At 35.8% G+C, this 12,980-nt stretch overlaps 3 protein-coding genes across 3 annotated transcripts; 1 reads left to right on the top strand and 2 right to left on the bottom strand.

Annotated features, from left to right (window-relative positions):
* Window positions 1–746: 746 nt before the first annotated feature.
* LOC109069435 (activated RNA polymerase II transcriptional coactivator p15-like) lies at window positions 747–2,816 on the bottom strand. The gene is made up of 5 exons (XM_042731984.1): window positions 2,668–2,816; window positions 2,120–2,189; window positions 1,866–1,922; window positions 1,579–1,714; window positions 747–1,024 (listed from the first exon to the last, which is right to left on the bottom strand). Exons 2-5 carry the CDS (start codon window positions 2,186–2,188, stop codon window positions 945–947), a joined length of 342 nt encoding a protein of 113 aa, XP_042587918.1. The 5' UTR covers window position 2,189; window positions 2,668–2,816; the 3' UTR covers window positions 747–944.
* Window positions 2,817–6,467: 3,651 nt separating this feature from the next.
* Window positions 6,468–7,915, bottom strand: LOC109069431 (fish-egg lectin-like). The gene is made up of 5 exons (XM_019086067.2): window positions 7,834–7,915; window positions 7,478–7,705; window positions 7,093–7,304; window positions 6,814–6,941; window positions 6,468–6,707 (listed from the first exon to the last, which is right to left on the bottom strand). The coding sequence occupies exons 1-5, from the start codon at window positions 7,889–7,891 to the stop codon at window positions 6,563–6,565; spliced, it is 771 nt and encodes a 256-aa protein (XP_018941612.2). The 5' UTR covers window positions 7,892–7,915; the 3' UTR covers window positions 6,468–6,562.
* A 3,175-nt stretch (window positions 7,916–11,090) lies between these two features.
* On the top strand, window positions 11,091–12,493 carry LOC109069432 (fish-egg lectin-like). The gene is made up of 5 exons (XM_019086068.2): window positions 11,091–11,148; window positions 11,244–11,471; window positions 11,595–11,806; window positions 11,936–12,063; window positions 12,161–12,493. The coding sequence occupies exons 1-5, from the start codon at window positions 11,091–11,093 to the stop codon at window positions 12,303–12,305; spliced, it is 771 nt and encodes a 256-aa protein (XP_018941613.1). The 3' UTR covers window positions 12,306–12,493.
* The last annotated feature ends 487 nt before the right edge of the window (window positions 12,494–12,980 follow it).

The raw sequence follows: 12,980 nt of genomic DNA on the forward strand, positions 1-12,980 counted from the left end.
AAATAAAAAATCTAACCTGCTCTAATGGACAAAAAATAAATAAATGAAAAAAATAAAAATACAGCCTAGCAGTAAATAATAACATATTTTAAATTGTGTGTGTGTGTGTGAAATTACAAGCCAACATGCTCAACAAATGTGCATTTATTTGATAACTGACATTATTACAATTTACTATATTTTCTATTCGAATATATTTTAAAATCTAATTTATTGCCGAGATGTAATCTTTACTCCTGTCTTCAGTGTCACATGATCCTTCAGAAATCTTTTTTTATGCTGATTTGCTGCTCAAGAAACAATTCTGATGATGACTGTTGAAAATACTTAGACATTTTTTTTTTTTAGAATTCTCAGATGAATAGAAAGTCTTAAAATAGTATTTTTTTTTTAAATCATTGTTTTTTGCCATTACGATAAATTCAATGCATCCTTAATTTTTTTTTTTTCTTAAAGTGAAGTTTTTTTTATCAGTGCATTATCTGTTTTTTTTTATTTATTATTGTTTTTTTAGATTTATTTTTATTTGAGAGTAAATCAGCCTTTGTTTTTTGTCTATCATCTTTATTAAAAATGAAGGGCACAAACTCACACCCCGTCTCTCTAGCCGACCCCTTTGAAAACCCCAACCATGAAAATCTCAAATTTAAAAAGACACATACAATGAACAACTACTTCAATAAAACCTAACCTAAAATATACATAAAAAGTGTCCTGGTCACCACATTGACTTTGCGAAGCATGCCGCTCTACAAAGGCAAAACATAGCAATTATACATTTGTCAAATTTATGACAGGTCTCTTAGACTGTGGTCTGTCCCTTGGCTGATTCAGAGAAGGTGTAGATACTGTATTTGAGCTTTAGAGGGCAACAAAAGCAGAACTGCAGAGCAAGAATCTGTTTTAAAAAAGCATCCAGGTTGCCAGTGAACTGCAGGCAGGTCTTATATTCTCCTCACAGCGTCGTCAATCTCACCAATCTGCTCTTTTAGTTGGTTCCACTGCTCTGGGTTCAGTGAAATACCTGTCTGAATATAAAAAAGTAATATGGGAATTTGAGAAATAATAAGATTAATTTTATTTAAAAGGCTTTTTATTTTTATTTTGAGTTTTGAGCATTAGAGTTGGTAAGTTCAATTCAATTCAAATTAATTATTTGTTCACATCATCATTCAATTTTAATTAAACAGAATGCTTTAGTACACAAATGTATGTATGAAAATATGTTTATTACAAGGTATTGCTATATTGGTGCATACCCCCATAAAGCAGCCCTCTCTCATTTAAAATACAGGTTACACTTTATTTCAAGGTGTCCTTGTTACACTGTAATTATGCATTTAAACACTGAGTAATATATTCAACTGCATGTACTTACTATATAGTTAGGGTTCGGTTTGGGGTTCCTTGCATGTAATTATGCAGAATTTATTGCTATTATAATAGCAAGTACATGCAATGTGTAACAATTACACTTTAAAATAAAGTGTTTCCGAAATGCATTTAAAATACATAGCACAATCTCTACCAGGTGCCATTTCTACTGTCACATCTGAACCCACGAAGAGTAGCACCTACCTTTCCGGCCTGGTTTCATTTCCCCTTCTTGGTCTATCCAGTATTCCCGGATATCAATCAGCACTTTTCCCTTGAAATCACGAACGCTCACATACCTCATCTTTCCTATCTTAAAAAAAGAAACCAATACATACAATACATATAATATAATACATTATATAATTGTGTGAGGCTAATCTGCATTAAGTTAAGCTAAACATATACTTTTTGATATCTTTATTTGGATGGTATTTTTTTTTTTTTTTATTGTTGTTTTTTTTGGAGGTGGATGTTTTTTTTTTTGTTTATTTTTTTTTTTGTTTCTTTGATGGCTTTTCTGGGGTTGCTTGCCTCTTTCTCTTGGCCTGAAATACAGAATGTCACATCATAACATAGAAACTGTGGATTTGACATTAAAATGGTACTTCTAATGTTGTGGCGACACAAAATGGGTGGTTATTTTCAATAGATGTCCAAATTTGCATATGTAAATACTCTTGGATGTGATGTGCTTTTCTTTCACGTGCATAAAAGTGTAATGTGAGGATATTAATTTCTATACCTTGGTATCAACTTCACTGTCAGAGTCACTGTCTGAGGTGGAAGACAACACTTCCTTTGACTTTGGCATTCTGAAAAGGACGACAAAGGCATTTAAATGAAAAACCAAGGCAAAACACAGTTGTGGAAAGCATATATGTACTTTTCACTAATACATTTAGGACTATGTTGCTTAAAACTAATTTTGAAACAAAAATATATATATAATCTGCGTGCAGGTAAGGTTGCATCCTCGTGCTTTGCAGTGATGCTCTAACATACAAGCGTTTGCGATAAAAAAAAAAAAAAAAATGCATTTATTTTCCAAAGAAGCAATGCTTTTACTTTAACTTTTTTGCACATATTAAACAGAAAATAACCAGCGGCGTCTCTCGTTTATAACTAACGTTACTATAAGAACCAACAAGGCCGCGAACGTATGAACGCGCAGCAAAATGGCCATTTGCCAACAGTTTCCTTTCAATAAAACAATCTGTTATTGCAACATGTCCGCTGACATTATAGTCGAGCTCGAATATTATAAACAGTCGCACGTATCAAATGACTTACTTGATGTCTTAAAGTAAACGTAGGGTAGATAGAGTTTAAACAGAAGCTCATTCGATGCGCGCGAACATCCGTTTCTGCAAAACCTGTGCAGATTAGAGCGCGCGCCTGCGGAAGCGCCCTTGAAGACCTGGATTATGGGAAGTGTAGTTTTTGCGTATCTATTATTAGCGCTTAAATTAAACAGCTATTATGGAAGCTGTAATGAAGCAACATTCATTTTTAGGGCCCGAACTATGCAGTGCGAGGACCCTATTAGAATGGTTTTGTTTCTTCTTCTTCTTCAAAATTAATCACATTTTTGAGAGCTTAAACATGCTCGAAAACTCACAAAACTTTGCATACACATCAGAACTGGTGAAAATTTACATCTGATTTGGGTTTTAGAAGTGGGTGTGGCAAAATGACTTGTGTTTAAGGTTCAAATAACACATTATTTATCACGTATTGTACATTATAGTTTCTCCTCTATGCTGCACCTTTCTGAAACACGTTGATTTTTACAAATCTCATCGTTTTGAAAAGTGAGGTGTGCTCTGATTGGCCAGCTATCCAGTGCATTGTGATTGGCTGAATTCCTCAAGCGTGTGACAGAAATATTACTCCCTTAACATACTGTGATGCTGTGTCCCAGCACGACAAGACAAAACCAATAAAACCCATTATAAACGAGGCATTTGTTGCATCCAGTAAGGGACATAATTACTGATTATAATGACTTATACTGTCTTTTTACGCGTTGCATATCGCGCCGCATAAACATAAAATGCATGTCTGCATTTGTGATCGGAGAAACAGCAAACAGCAAGTGCTACTCTACACTGCTCAAAACTCACATTTGAATCATCAGTGGTAAATACTTTAAATATGTAAACGTACTAACAGTCAGAAGCGCCAGACTGTCCTTGCAAAGTTGTTATTGCCCCACTTTATAGAAACAGACACCGGCATTGTAGTCTTCTCTCCCAGGAAACAGTCCTCAGCCTCTGTAAAATGCGCTGCACACATCTGAATATTTGGGTTGAACTGTTCTGGAACAGTGTTGAAATACAACTTAACCACTGATTTCTAGTCGTGTCCTCTATTGGAAGACCAAACAAAGTAGTTTTGCTTTCAAAACGAAACACACAGCATCTCCACAACATGACGGCGGCGGCAACAGAAAGAATAAAAGTTACGCCTTCTTTCTTTGCATGAACATTTGGGCGGCGTTATGCAAATCTTCACACATCGTGACGTAGACATGTGGGGGTGTGTTTAAACAAGGCGTTTTAGGGTGGCGTGGTTGACTTTTAACTTTTATAAAGAATATCCCTTTGGGTTTGAGACTTTAGTTTTTGCAACTTTACTGATCTTCTTTATTCACCAAGAGCTTGTAACACTCCAAAGAGAAAGGAAAAATTGAAATTGCATCATATGACCCCTTTGAGCAGAAAAGTGTTTCTGTTACTCATAAAAACATTTCTGAAACATCTTTGTATTTGACAAACATTGCATTTTATTCACTTTATCTGTGATATGCAAACACTGCGAGAGTGTCACTACCGGGAACATAAAGTGTCCGACTTGACGTCTCCGCTTTCAGTTCCGCCCCGACTGCAAGCGGCAGATCTCTCCAGCCATTTGCAGGCTACGGTAGTTCATCTCGAACAAGCCTAAAGTTTGATGTTTTGCCATGAGGCAGATCTCTCCAGCCATTTGCAGGCTACGGTAGTTCATCTCGAACAAGCTTTTATTTTTAATTTGGTACAAACAGTCTGGAATGATGCATTCTGTTGGATACACCAAAGATTACCTGTAGGACTGATCCTCTCATGAGAATTGCTAAGTTTTGTTTGTTATTTAAGGATAAAAAGATATCCTATGTAATAAATAATTTGTTGTTTTTGCTGAAATTTTACATTCATAAATGTAAATTTTTCAAAACTCCCCCACGATTAATGGTGTTTAAAGAGGAATTTAATGTATTTGGAGACGTTAAGAGGGATGAACAGTCCCAAAGCAAGATTTTTGTATACTTTATTAGAGGACTTTGATTTCATAATGTGAAAAACGATTAATGGTGTTTAAAGAGGAATTTAGTCTTATATATATATATATATATTTTTCTCTCAGTGTTTTATGTTATTTTATTCTTATTTTAAATGTTATTTTGTTATATGATGTACATTTGGAGTGACAATGAAAACATAGTGTGAATGAAAAGTGAGTGTTATCTCAGTCATTATGTAAATCAAATCTTCCAGTTATGAATGCCTTTCTATCTTAAGGTTCAAAAAAAAAAATGTTTGGTAAGACTCCTGGGCAGACACATTTTTCTTCTTCGGTTTTATGGCGGGTAGCACCAACGTCAAGGTGCATTATCGCCACCTACTGTATTGGAGTGTGGACCAGCGTTTATGTTAGAGTTTTTTTATTTAGTTATGAGATGAAATCAGTACAGTCTTCAATTTATTAATGATCTCACTTTTTATGGGATTTAGTTTTATTTTGATAGTTTTATAATGAGTGTGAGATATATTATTTAGGTGGAGCCATCGCTGCCGGTCCCAGTTCCCGGGACCGGTGCCTGGCCCACCATCCCTTCCCGGTTCTGTTCGTTGTTTTGTTTTTGTGTTTTGTTCCTTTAGTGTCACGCAGTGTCTGGTTGGTGTATCCCTGGTTGACAAACACAAATAACATGTTGTACTGATTCCACAGTGCACACATAATCCTGTTGGATGTTTATTTATTATTTAGTGTTATTAGATAGTGGCTTCTATTCACTGTAGTGCTGTTACTATTGCCATCATCTCTACTGTATACTGATAAATGATCTGATGTTCTTTTATTAACAGAAATGTTTAAGGATGGAATACTGAAAGCAAAACCTGTTCTCCCTGTGTTGGGATCTTTAGATCCATCAAGTTCAAGTTCAAGTTCAAGTTGAGCTTTATTGTCATTCTGCTACATGTGGGGACATACAGTGGAATGAAATGTCTTGCCTCACAGGACCACGGTGTTACATAAATACAGACATACAACAATGAAGTAAAACAGTATAAACCTATACACAGCTAACCTATTGACAGATTTTGACTATAAATATACTATATATAAAAGTTTACCTATACATAAGCTAAAAAATACAGACTATATGAATGCTTCACATTATACTATACCTATACACAGCTAACCTACTGACAGTAATATATACTGGAGCAAATGCTTGATATACAGTTTGTAGTCTACCTTCAACAACAGCTACAATGTTTTCAGATTATCTCATCAACTCCAGGATATAAAAATCTTAAGAATACTGCAGGAAACATCCAAGGTGGAGTTATTTATAATGGATACTGTAATGGTATGTTGTAACTCATGCATGCAATGTCAAATCCGTGTTTGATTTGTCATGTTTGATGGGTTGGAAGTATTTTCATAAGGAAAGAGTTTTGTTATAATCGTTTAAAAGTTTCGCAATGTTTGATTAGAACAATCGCAATGAATAAGTTAAAAGGCTATACACATAGAAAGTCACAAGATGTTTGTTTGCTCTCTTGAAGATGCAGAAAGACAAGTTCCTTGTTTGAGTCCTTAAATCCTTCACTGATAACATCCTCTAAAAATGACAGCTTTATAGACAAATAAATTTGTACTAAAATTGTAATAAGATATTAAAAATTAAACATGAACAATTTGAATTAAATGTTTTGTAAGTTGTAAGTTTCCACAGTTTATTGGGTGGTGTGTATATATCCTGAAACTGCCTCAAAAAACCAATGAATCAAATAAAACACAAAAGAAACACAACACTAATGAGATAGATGCTTTCATTCTGCTTTATTGGTTCAACAGCAATAAAAAAGAGAAGAGAAGGAAGTATAATCAAGATTTTCTGTTAATATTCTGTGACAGGCTATATAGTGCATTTACGGATGGAGCCGTCAACACACACGACCCACAGCACTCCCAGGTCAAAGCTCACATGCTTGTGTTTATTGGGACAGGCACTCATCACTTGCCACTTTGTGCCAGAAGGGTTGGATCGAGTGACGCCAATTCTGCAGTAGATAAAAACGGTTTCTTGAATGCAATGTTTGAAAATCATTCTTGATTAATTTATCCCTTTGTTCATAAAACTTGTAATATTATGACTGTTCAGCTTACCTTTGGTATAACATCCCATTAGAGTTGATACCAAAGACACTGCCATCAGTTGCTACTTCAATCATGGACAGAAATCCATCAATATTCACAAAGGTGCCGGCCCCAGAACAGACATTATTAGACACATCCTGCACGAGACCGAAAGAGACACAATCATTCATTGGACAGTCACATCAAGAAACCTTTTTGCTTTTATCTGCTTCTGCCTTTATTTTTGATATACATTTTGGTGCCCTTGAACTTGTTCTCTAGCTCTTGTATTTAACATCATGTCATTACCTTCATGATCCAGATTTTGTCATCTCCGCTCACTCCCCAACAGCTGTACGGACCACAGCTGTAATACTTCAGCCCTCCATTAAGATTAACCCAAGGAGAATTGCAGGATGGCCAGTTGTTGTTAGCATCCATATTTACGCAATATATTTGATCATTCTTATTGACACCTGCAAGGATCTGATCACCTCCAGCATCCACCTGTTTGAGAAGCCCTAACAACACAATCAACAAGTTGGATGAAAGATTAGTTTAAATGGAAAATCAACAATAAGATGATATATTTGGGACCGTGGATTTAAACCATTGACTTTAAATTAAGTTAATGTACATTAATGACAGATTAAACATGTATTTTCTGTAATTTGTGCTTTCTGTAAATCTTCACCTGGAAACTTAACGAAGGAGCCACTCTTAAGCTTGAAGATGTTGTAAGATGAATCCACCCCCAGCTGACCAGCAGGACCAACACTCAAGTGCTTTAGAGACTTACTGATCTTTGTGAAGACATTATCAATCAGGACAAACGCTTCATTGTTATTGTTCACTCCAACCACTGAGCCCGACCCAGCATCTATCTGCTTCAGGTTACCATTCATCACACTACAGTCTAAAGCTGTGAAAACAAGGTGCAAAATAGTCATATTTGATTGCAAATGTGATGTTTAAATAAATACAAATTAAATATATTTCTATTTCTATATAGAAAGTAAACTAGCTTTTTTAATTTTTTTTTCAGTTTACCCAGAGTGTGAAGAAACTTGCAGCAGAAGAGTAGCAGGATGCTCCGATAAACCTTCATTGCTCCACAATACAGTTTGTTGTAGGACACGCTCCACGATACAGTTTGTTGTAGGACACTTCAAGGTCATATTTGTTTATGTTTGTTTATTGAATAATCTGAGAGGATGTAATACAGGTTGTATTGAACATCCAATCAAAGTACTCACAGGTCAAACAATAAATTGTCATATGTATGTATTGAATGATTAGTAATAAGTGGGGATGAAGAGATAAAAAATAACAAAATTACCCAAGGGCTGTCTTGCAAGAATCTTCATGCCTAAAATCTGAACAATACCCTATATGGATATTAAGAAACATAACAATGCACATGCCAGTAAGTATTGTACGTAATAGTGTGTGCGCTGAGTTTATATTTTCTTACAGTTGTGACTTTGTATCCAAGGTTTAGTTCTTAATACCCTAGCACATCAAATGAAAGGACTTAATCTTACCCAAGGGCTGTCTTGCAATTTACATATCAAAAGTGGAGCGGTTGTCCTAATAATGCTAAAAAATAACTAAACCTGTTCATATTAGAATGTCATTTGTATGTAAGCAGAGGTGTAAAGTATTTGAGTAAATGTAACTAATTACTCTTTGTATTGTTATTCGGTTACCTCTGGGGTTAATTTTGCACAACAATCTCTTATTTCTTAATTTGCATTGGGCAGTTTTTGAAACCAAGATTGCCTTCTTAATGCAGAGAATACAGTATCTTAAAATCATTTGAAACTGTCTCATTATTTCTATGAAGAATTTGAAACACAAAAGTCTTGTAGCAAGAGATGTCCTTTAGCAATGAATGTCAAATGAATCATCTGTGCTTTACTATGAACCTGGAAACTTGTTACGGCTGCCACTTATGCTACACACAGGCTCAGATAACAAGTATTTAGCTGACGCCTTAAAATGACCAGCGCACCAGAGAGCAGAAACACTCTGAGGGATTCAGGCTTTATAGCAATGCATTTTCATTAATTTTAACATAATTTCATTGTACTATCTTTTTCCTCTCCCTATAGCCCAGCTTCTCAAAAACTTGTCAGCAACAGACATGCATTTTCAAATAAACATCCCTATTTTTGTATGACGTGGAGATTTTTACTTAATTTTTGCAACGGTTTCTTTAAAGTTAGTTCTTTTGCAGTCCTTGGTCAGGATTTGAATTGATTTTTCAAATAAACATCCCTATAAATTGTTTCCCGGTTCCGGTTGTCCTAATTAATGCAGCCTAAAAATCCTTTAACAGATTTGAATATTAGAAATGTGTTAGTTACCTGTGTTATGTGTAAGCCAGGTTTAAAGAGATTAATATGCCTTGTCAGGGCTTGCTTGCAACAATAATATAGTAACTGAAATAGAGCTGCAGCACTTTATGATATCATTCTTTGTCATTTAAACATGTCCCGGAGGCTCGGCGACACACCATGCACAAAGAACCATCAGATTCCTGGTCCGAAGCCCGATGGCACCCTCGGTTCTGTAATGACTACCGTCGCCTAAACAATGTCTCGGATCAGTACCATCACTCGGTTACCTCTGGTGTTAATTTTACACAACACCACTTTACACATCTGAAAATAAGAAATGCATTTAGAAATTTGTATCTTCCTGGCCTCTCCGGAGGGTTTTTTTCTTTGTTTGCAGCCAATCAAGTTTTTGTTTTAACTTTCCAGTCAGAATCAAGATTGACCATTCTTTTAATGAATTCAGAGAATACAGTATCTTTAAGGTGAGAGCTTCTGAGCTGAGCTGTTTACAGCATTTGCTCTCTACTGTCTCATTATTTCTATCAGGACAGAGCAAGTTACCTAATTTGTCAGCCATAATTCTATCACAGTTGAAAACCAAAAGAGGTGATAGCAGCAAGAGATTGAGGCGGCAATCTTTTACCAACAGCACTAGGCTTCTGTGTGATGAATCTGCAAAGTATATATTCCAGAATTTCTATATACTGCTCCAATCCCATTAGGGTCATACATTTATTTTTCTCAGGATCGTTCCTGGTGCATCCTTGATCAATCAATCTTGTCCCTTTCCTATATGTTTGACTTTCTTTGTATAGTAGTATTACTATTAATGCTAACTGACTGATCGCTAAATTCGGGGCGCCCCTGTCTGAGATGGAAGGAAATCAAGAGTTGGTCGAGCTATTACGACTAGAGCTCACCTTTCTAGCATCTTACACTCTCTGGATATTTTATATACTTAACCAAACGCACTGCCTGAACAAAGACCAGGAGTCAGATATGCGATCAATTAAAGAAACACTTTTGCAGTTTGCAGTTTTATCAAAATCTGAATCTTATCAAATATGGTTCACTACACACACAAGGAGAGCAGCTTCTTAGAGAGTAAAAAAGCAGAATAAAGCCATATTCAACTTATTTTCTAACATGCATAAATGTAACTTTAATTGTTCAAGAAGAAACAAATATATTTATTATGAAGGTCGCAACGTCTCCTTCCATAGTTGGTTCAATTGAGATGTTTACTGAAGGCTTTTTCCCAATAAAGCTACCAGTTTGTTTCTTCAATCTAAGCATTATTTGCAGCCCGTTCGTTAGCACTAAACATTTTATGATTGTGGTTCATTCTGCAATAACTGTTGCAAACTATGTCAGGGCAATTTCACTTTTCATATATATTTTTAAAAGATTATTTGTATTTTTAGGATTATTATGTTCCATGTAGAGTAATTCATGAGAAAGCAAAGATCCACTGGATCTGTGGAAATACATAGACTAATGCTTTTTTGACTATCGCATTCCTTTAAAAACATCATATCACCTTCATATTTTATCAACCGTGCTGGAACACTTAACTTGTTGCTTTTATCATTTAGAGACATGAAAAAAAGTCAAAAGAGAAACTGTTCCTTGTTAAGTTTGACCAGAGATCCAAAAAAACAAGTATTCTCTTACAGATCCCCATTCCATAGGCATTGTAAATTTCCCCCCCAGTCTAATCAGGAAACATATTTCGGCTATATAAGCTATCGCTCAACAGCATTTACACACACTGAATGCAAGTTCTATTACCTGCATCTCAAAGGAGGATAATCCACACTGACTGCTGAATCCTCATCTAACAAGGTAAGGTTGTTTTCCTTTAATTATTGTCACTGTGGTATTGATTTTTCTTTTTTTTAATTTGCTTATATAAATGAATTCTGGTTCTGAACAGGTCTAAACAACAAACTGTAAAGTGGAGCAATGAAGGTTTATCAGAGCGTCCTGTTACTCTTCTGCTGCCAGTTCCTTCACACTCTGGGTAAACAATGTTTTTTATTTATTTTAAATGTTTTATGCATATTTATAACCCTCTGTATTTGCAATCACTGATTATTTTGCACCTTGTTTTCACAGCTTTAGACTGTAGTGTGATGAATGGTAACCTGAAGCAGATAGATGCTGGGTCGGGCTCAGTGGTTGGAGTGAACAATTTTGATGAAGCCTTCATCCTGGAGGATAACGTCTTCACAAAGATCAACATCTCTCTAAAGCACTTCACTGTTGGTCCTGCTGGTTGGCTGGGGGTGAATGCAGCAAACAACATCTTCAAGCTTCAGAGTGGCAGGTTCATTCTGTTTCCAGGTGAACAGTCATGAATTTACATTTTAATTTTAAAATAGTTCAGCCACAGTCCCAAAAAGAAATCATCTTATTGTTTATGGTCCCTATTAAATCCTTCATTCAACCTGTTGATTGTGTTGTTAGGGCTTCTCAAACAGGTGGATGCTGGAGGTGATCAGATCCTTGCAGGTGTCAATATATATGAAGACATATTCTGTTTAAATATGGATGCTAATGACAAATGGCCATCCAGCACTACCCCTTGGGTTCAAATTGGTGGAAAGCTGAAGTACTACAGCTGTGGCCCATACAGCTGTTGGGGAGTGAACATCTATGACCAAATCTGGATCTTGAGGGTAATGACACAATGCTAAATACAAGAGCATATCTTCCAAGGGTTTGATTTTCTGATAGAACTTAAGAAACGGACACAATGAAAGCATCAAAAAACAGTTTCCTGAGGTCTCTCTTTTGGTCTTGTGCAGGATGTGTCTAATAATGTCTGTTCCGGGGCCGGCACCTTTGTGAATATTGGTGGACTTCTGTCCATGATTGAAGTAGCAACTGATGGCAGTGTCTTTGGTGTCAACTATCAAGGGAGCTTATTCCAAAGGTGAGCTGAACAGTCATAATGTTTAAACTGGTCAAGCATTATATTTTTTGTAATCCAAATGCTGCATTCGAGAAACCATCATTATTGTGTATTGCAGAATTGGTGTCACTCGCGCCAACCCCGCTGGCACAGACTGGATCTCAATGGTTGCCTGTCCCAATGGCCACAGGCATGTGAGCTTTGACCTGGGAGTGCTGTGGGTCGTGTGTGTTGACGGCTCCATCCGTAAATGTACTTTATAGTCTGTCATGCAGCAACAGAGAAGCTCAATCACTAACAGAATTCTCAGTGTAATCAGTCAATGTAATTGTAATCAAAGTAATAATAAAGTAATCAGTCATTATTAACAGAAAACTTAAAGCTTGATTATCCATTCTTTTCTTGTCTTTTTCTTGCTGTCGAGTGAATAAAGCATTATGAAAGCATCATTCTCATCAGTGTTGTGTTTCTATTGTGTATTATTTGGTTCAGTGGTTCTGTGGAGAAGTTTCATGTGATACACAGACAACCATGGAAATTGACACTATTCAAGAAAATAGGACATTTGTTCATGTTTTATTTCTAATTTCTGATTAGAACTTTAATTCATATTTAGCCATTTCTTAATCTATTAGAGATGTAAATACATAATGCTGTGTTAGATCCCGCTGACACTTGAGGAATGTTGGCTTCAGTCTCTTTAGCAGATCCTGTATCCACTGATATCTAAAACCAGTTAACACTGCATTTGATCTGACATAAAAGTTATGAACTTGTCTATTAACCCAAGAGGGAAAACTAATCAATGAACAAGCAGGAAACAGGAGATGAAATTATGGTAAAAGTGATTGTGCATATTTCTCATACTTTGCCTGAGCAGCAAATTCAAAAACTACACAAATGCTGGATTAAAAACAACCCAACTTGGGTTATTTTGC

This window comes from Cyprinus carpio, chromosome B10 (genome assembly GCF_018340385.1).
Source record: "Cyprinus carpio isolate SPL01 chromosome B10, ASM1834038v1, whole genome shotgun sequence".
In the NCBI taxonomy this organism is placed as follows: Eukaryota; Metazoa; Chordata; class Actinopteri; order Cypriniformes; family Cyprinidae; genus Cyprinus; species Cyprinus carpio.

Excerpts from the sequence above, each read along its gene's own strand:
- LOC109069435 (XM_042731984.1), bottom strand. The coding sequence starts at position 2,188 with ATGCCAAAGTCAAAGGAAGTGTTGTCTTCCACCTCAGACAGTGACTCT. Across the intron at positions 1,923-2,119 it reads ACAGTGAAGTTGATACCAAG|GCCAAGAGAAAGAGGCAAGC; the intron begins GTATAGAAATTA and ends TCTGTATTTCAG. Across the intron at positions 1,715-1,865 it reads CAAAGAAACAAAAAAAAAAA|TTGTATGTATTGGTTTCTTT; the intron begins TAAACAAAAAAA and ends ATATTATATGTA.
- LOC109069431 (XM_019086067.2), bottom strand. The coding sequence starts at position 7,891 with ATGAAGGTTTATCGGAGCATCCTGCTACTCTTCTGCTGCAAGTTTCTT. Across the intron at positions 6,942-7,092 it reads ACAAAATCTGGATCATGAAG|GATGTGTCTAATAATGTCTG; the intron begins GTAATGACATGA and ends GGTCTCGTGCAG. Across the intron at positions 6,708-6,813 it reads AATGGGATGTTATACCAAAG|AATTGGCGTCACTCGATCCA; the intron begins GTAAGCTGAACA and ends TATCTACTGCAG.
- LOC109069432 (XM_019086068.2), top strand. The coding sequence starts at position 11,091 with ATGAAGGTTTATCAGAGCGTCCTGTTACTCTTCTGCTGCCAGTTCCTT. Across the intron at positions 11,149-11,243 it reads CCAGTTCCTTCACACTCTGG|CTTTAGACTGTAGTGTGATG; the intron begins GTAAACAATGTT and ends TTGTTTTCACAG. Across the intron at positions 12,064-12,160 it reads CAAGGGAGCTTATTCCAAAG|AATTGGTGTCACTCGCGCCA; the intron begins GTGAGCTGAACA and ends TGTGTATTGCAG.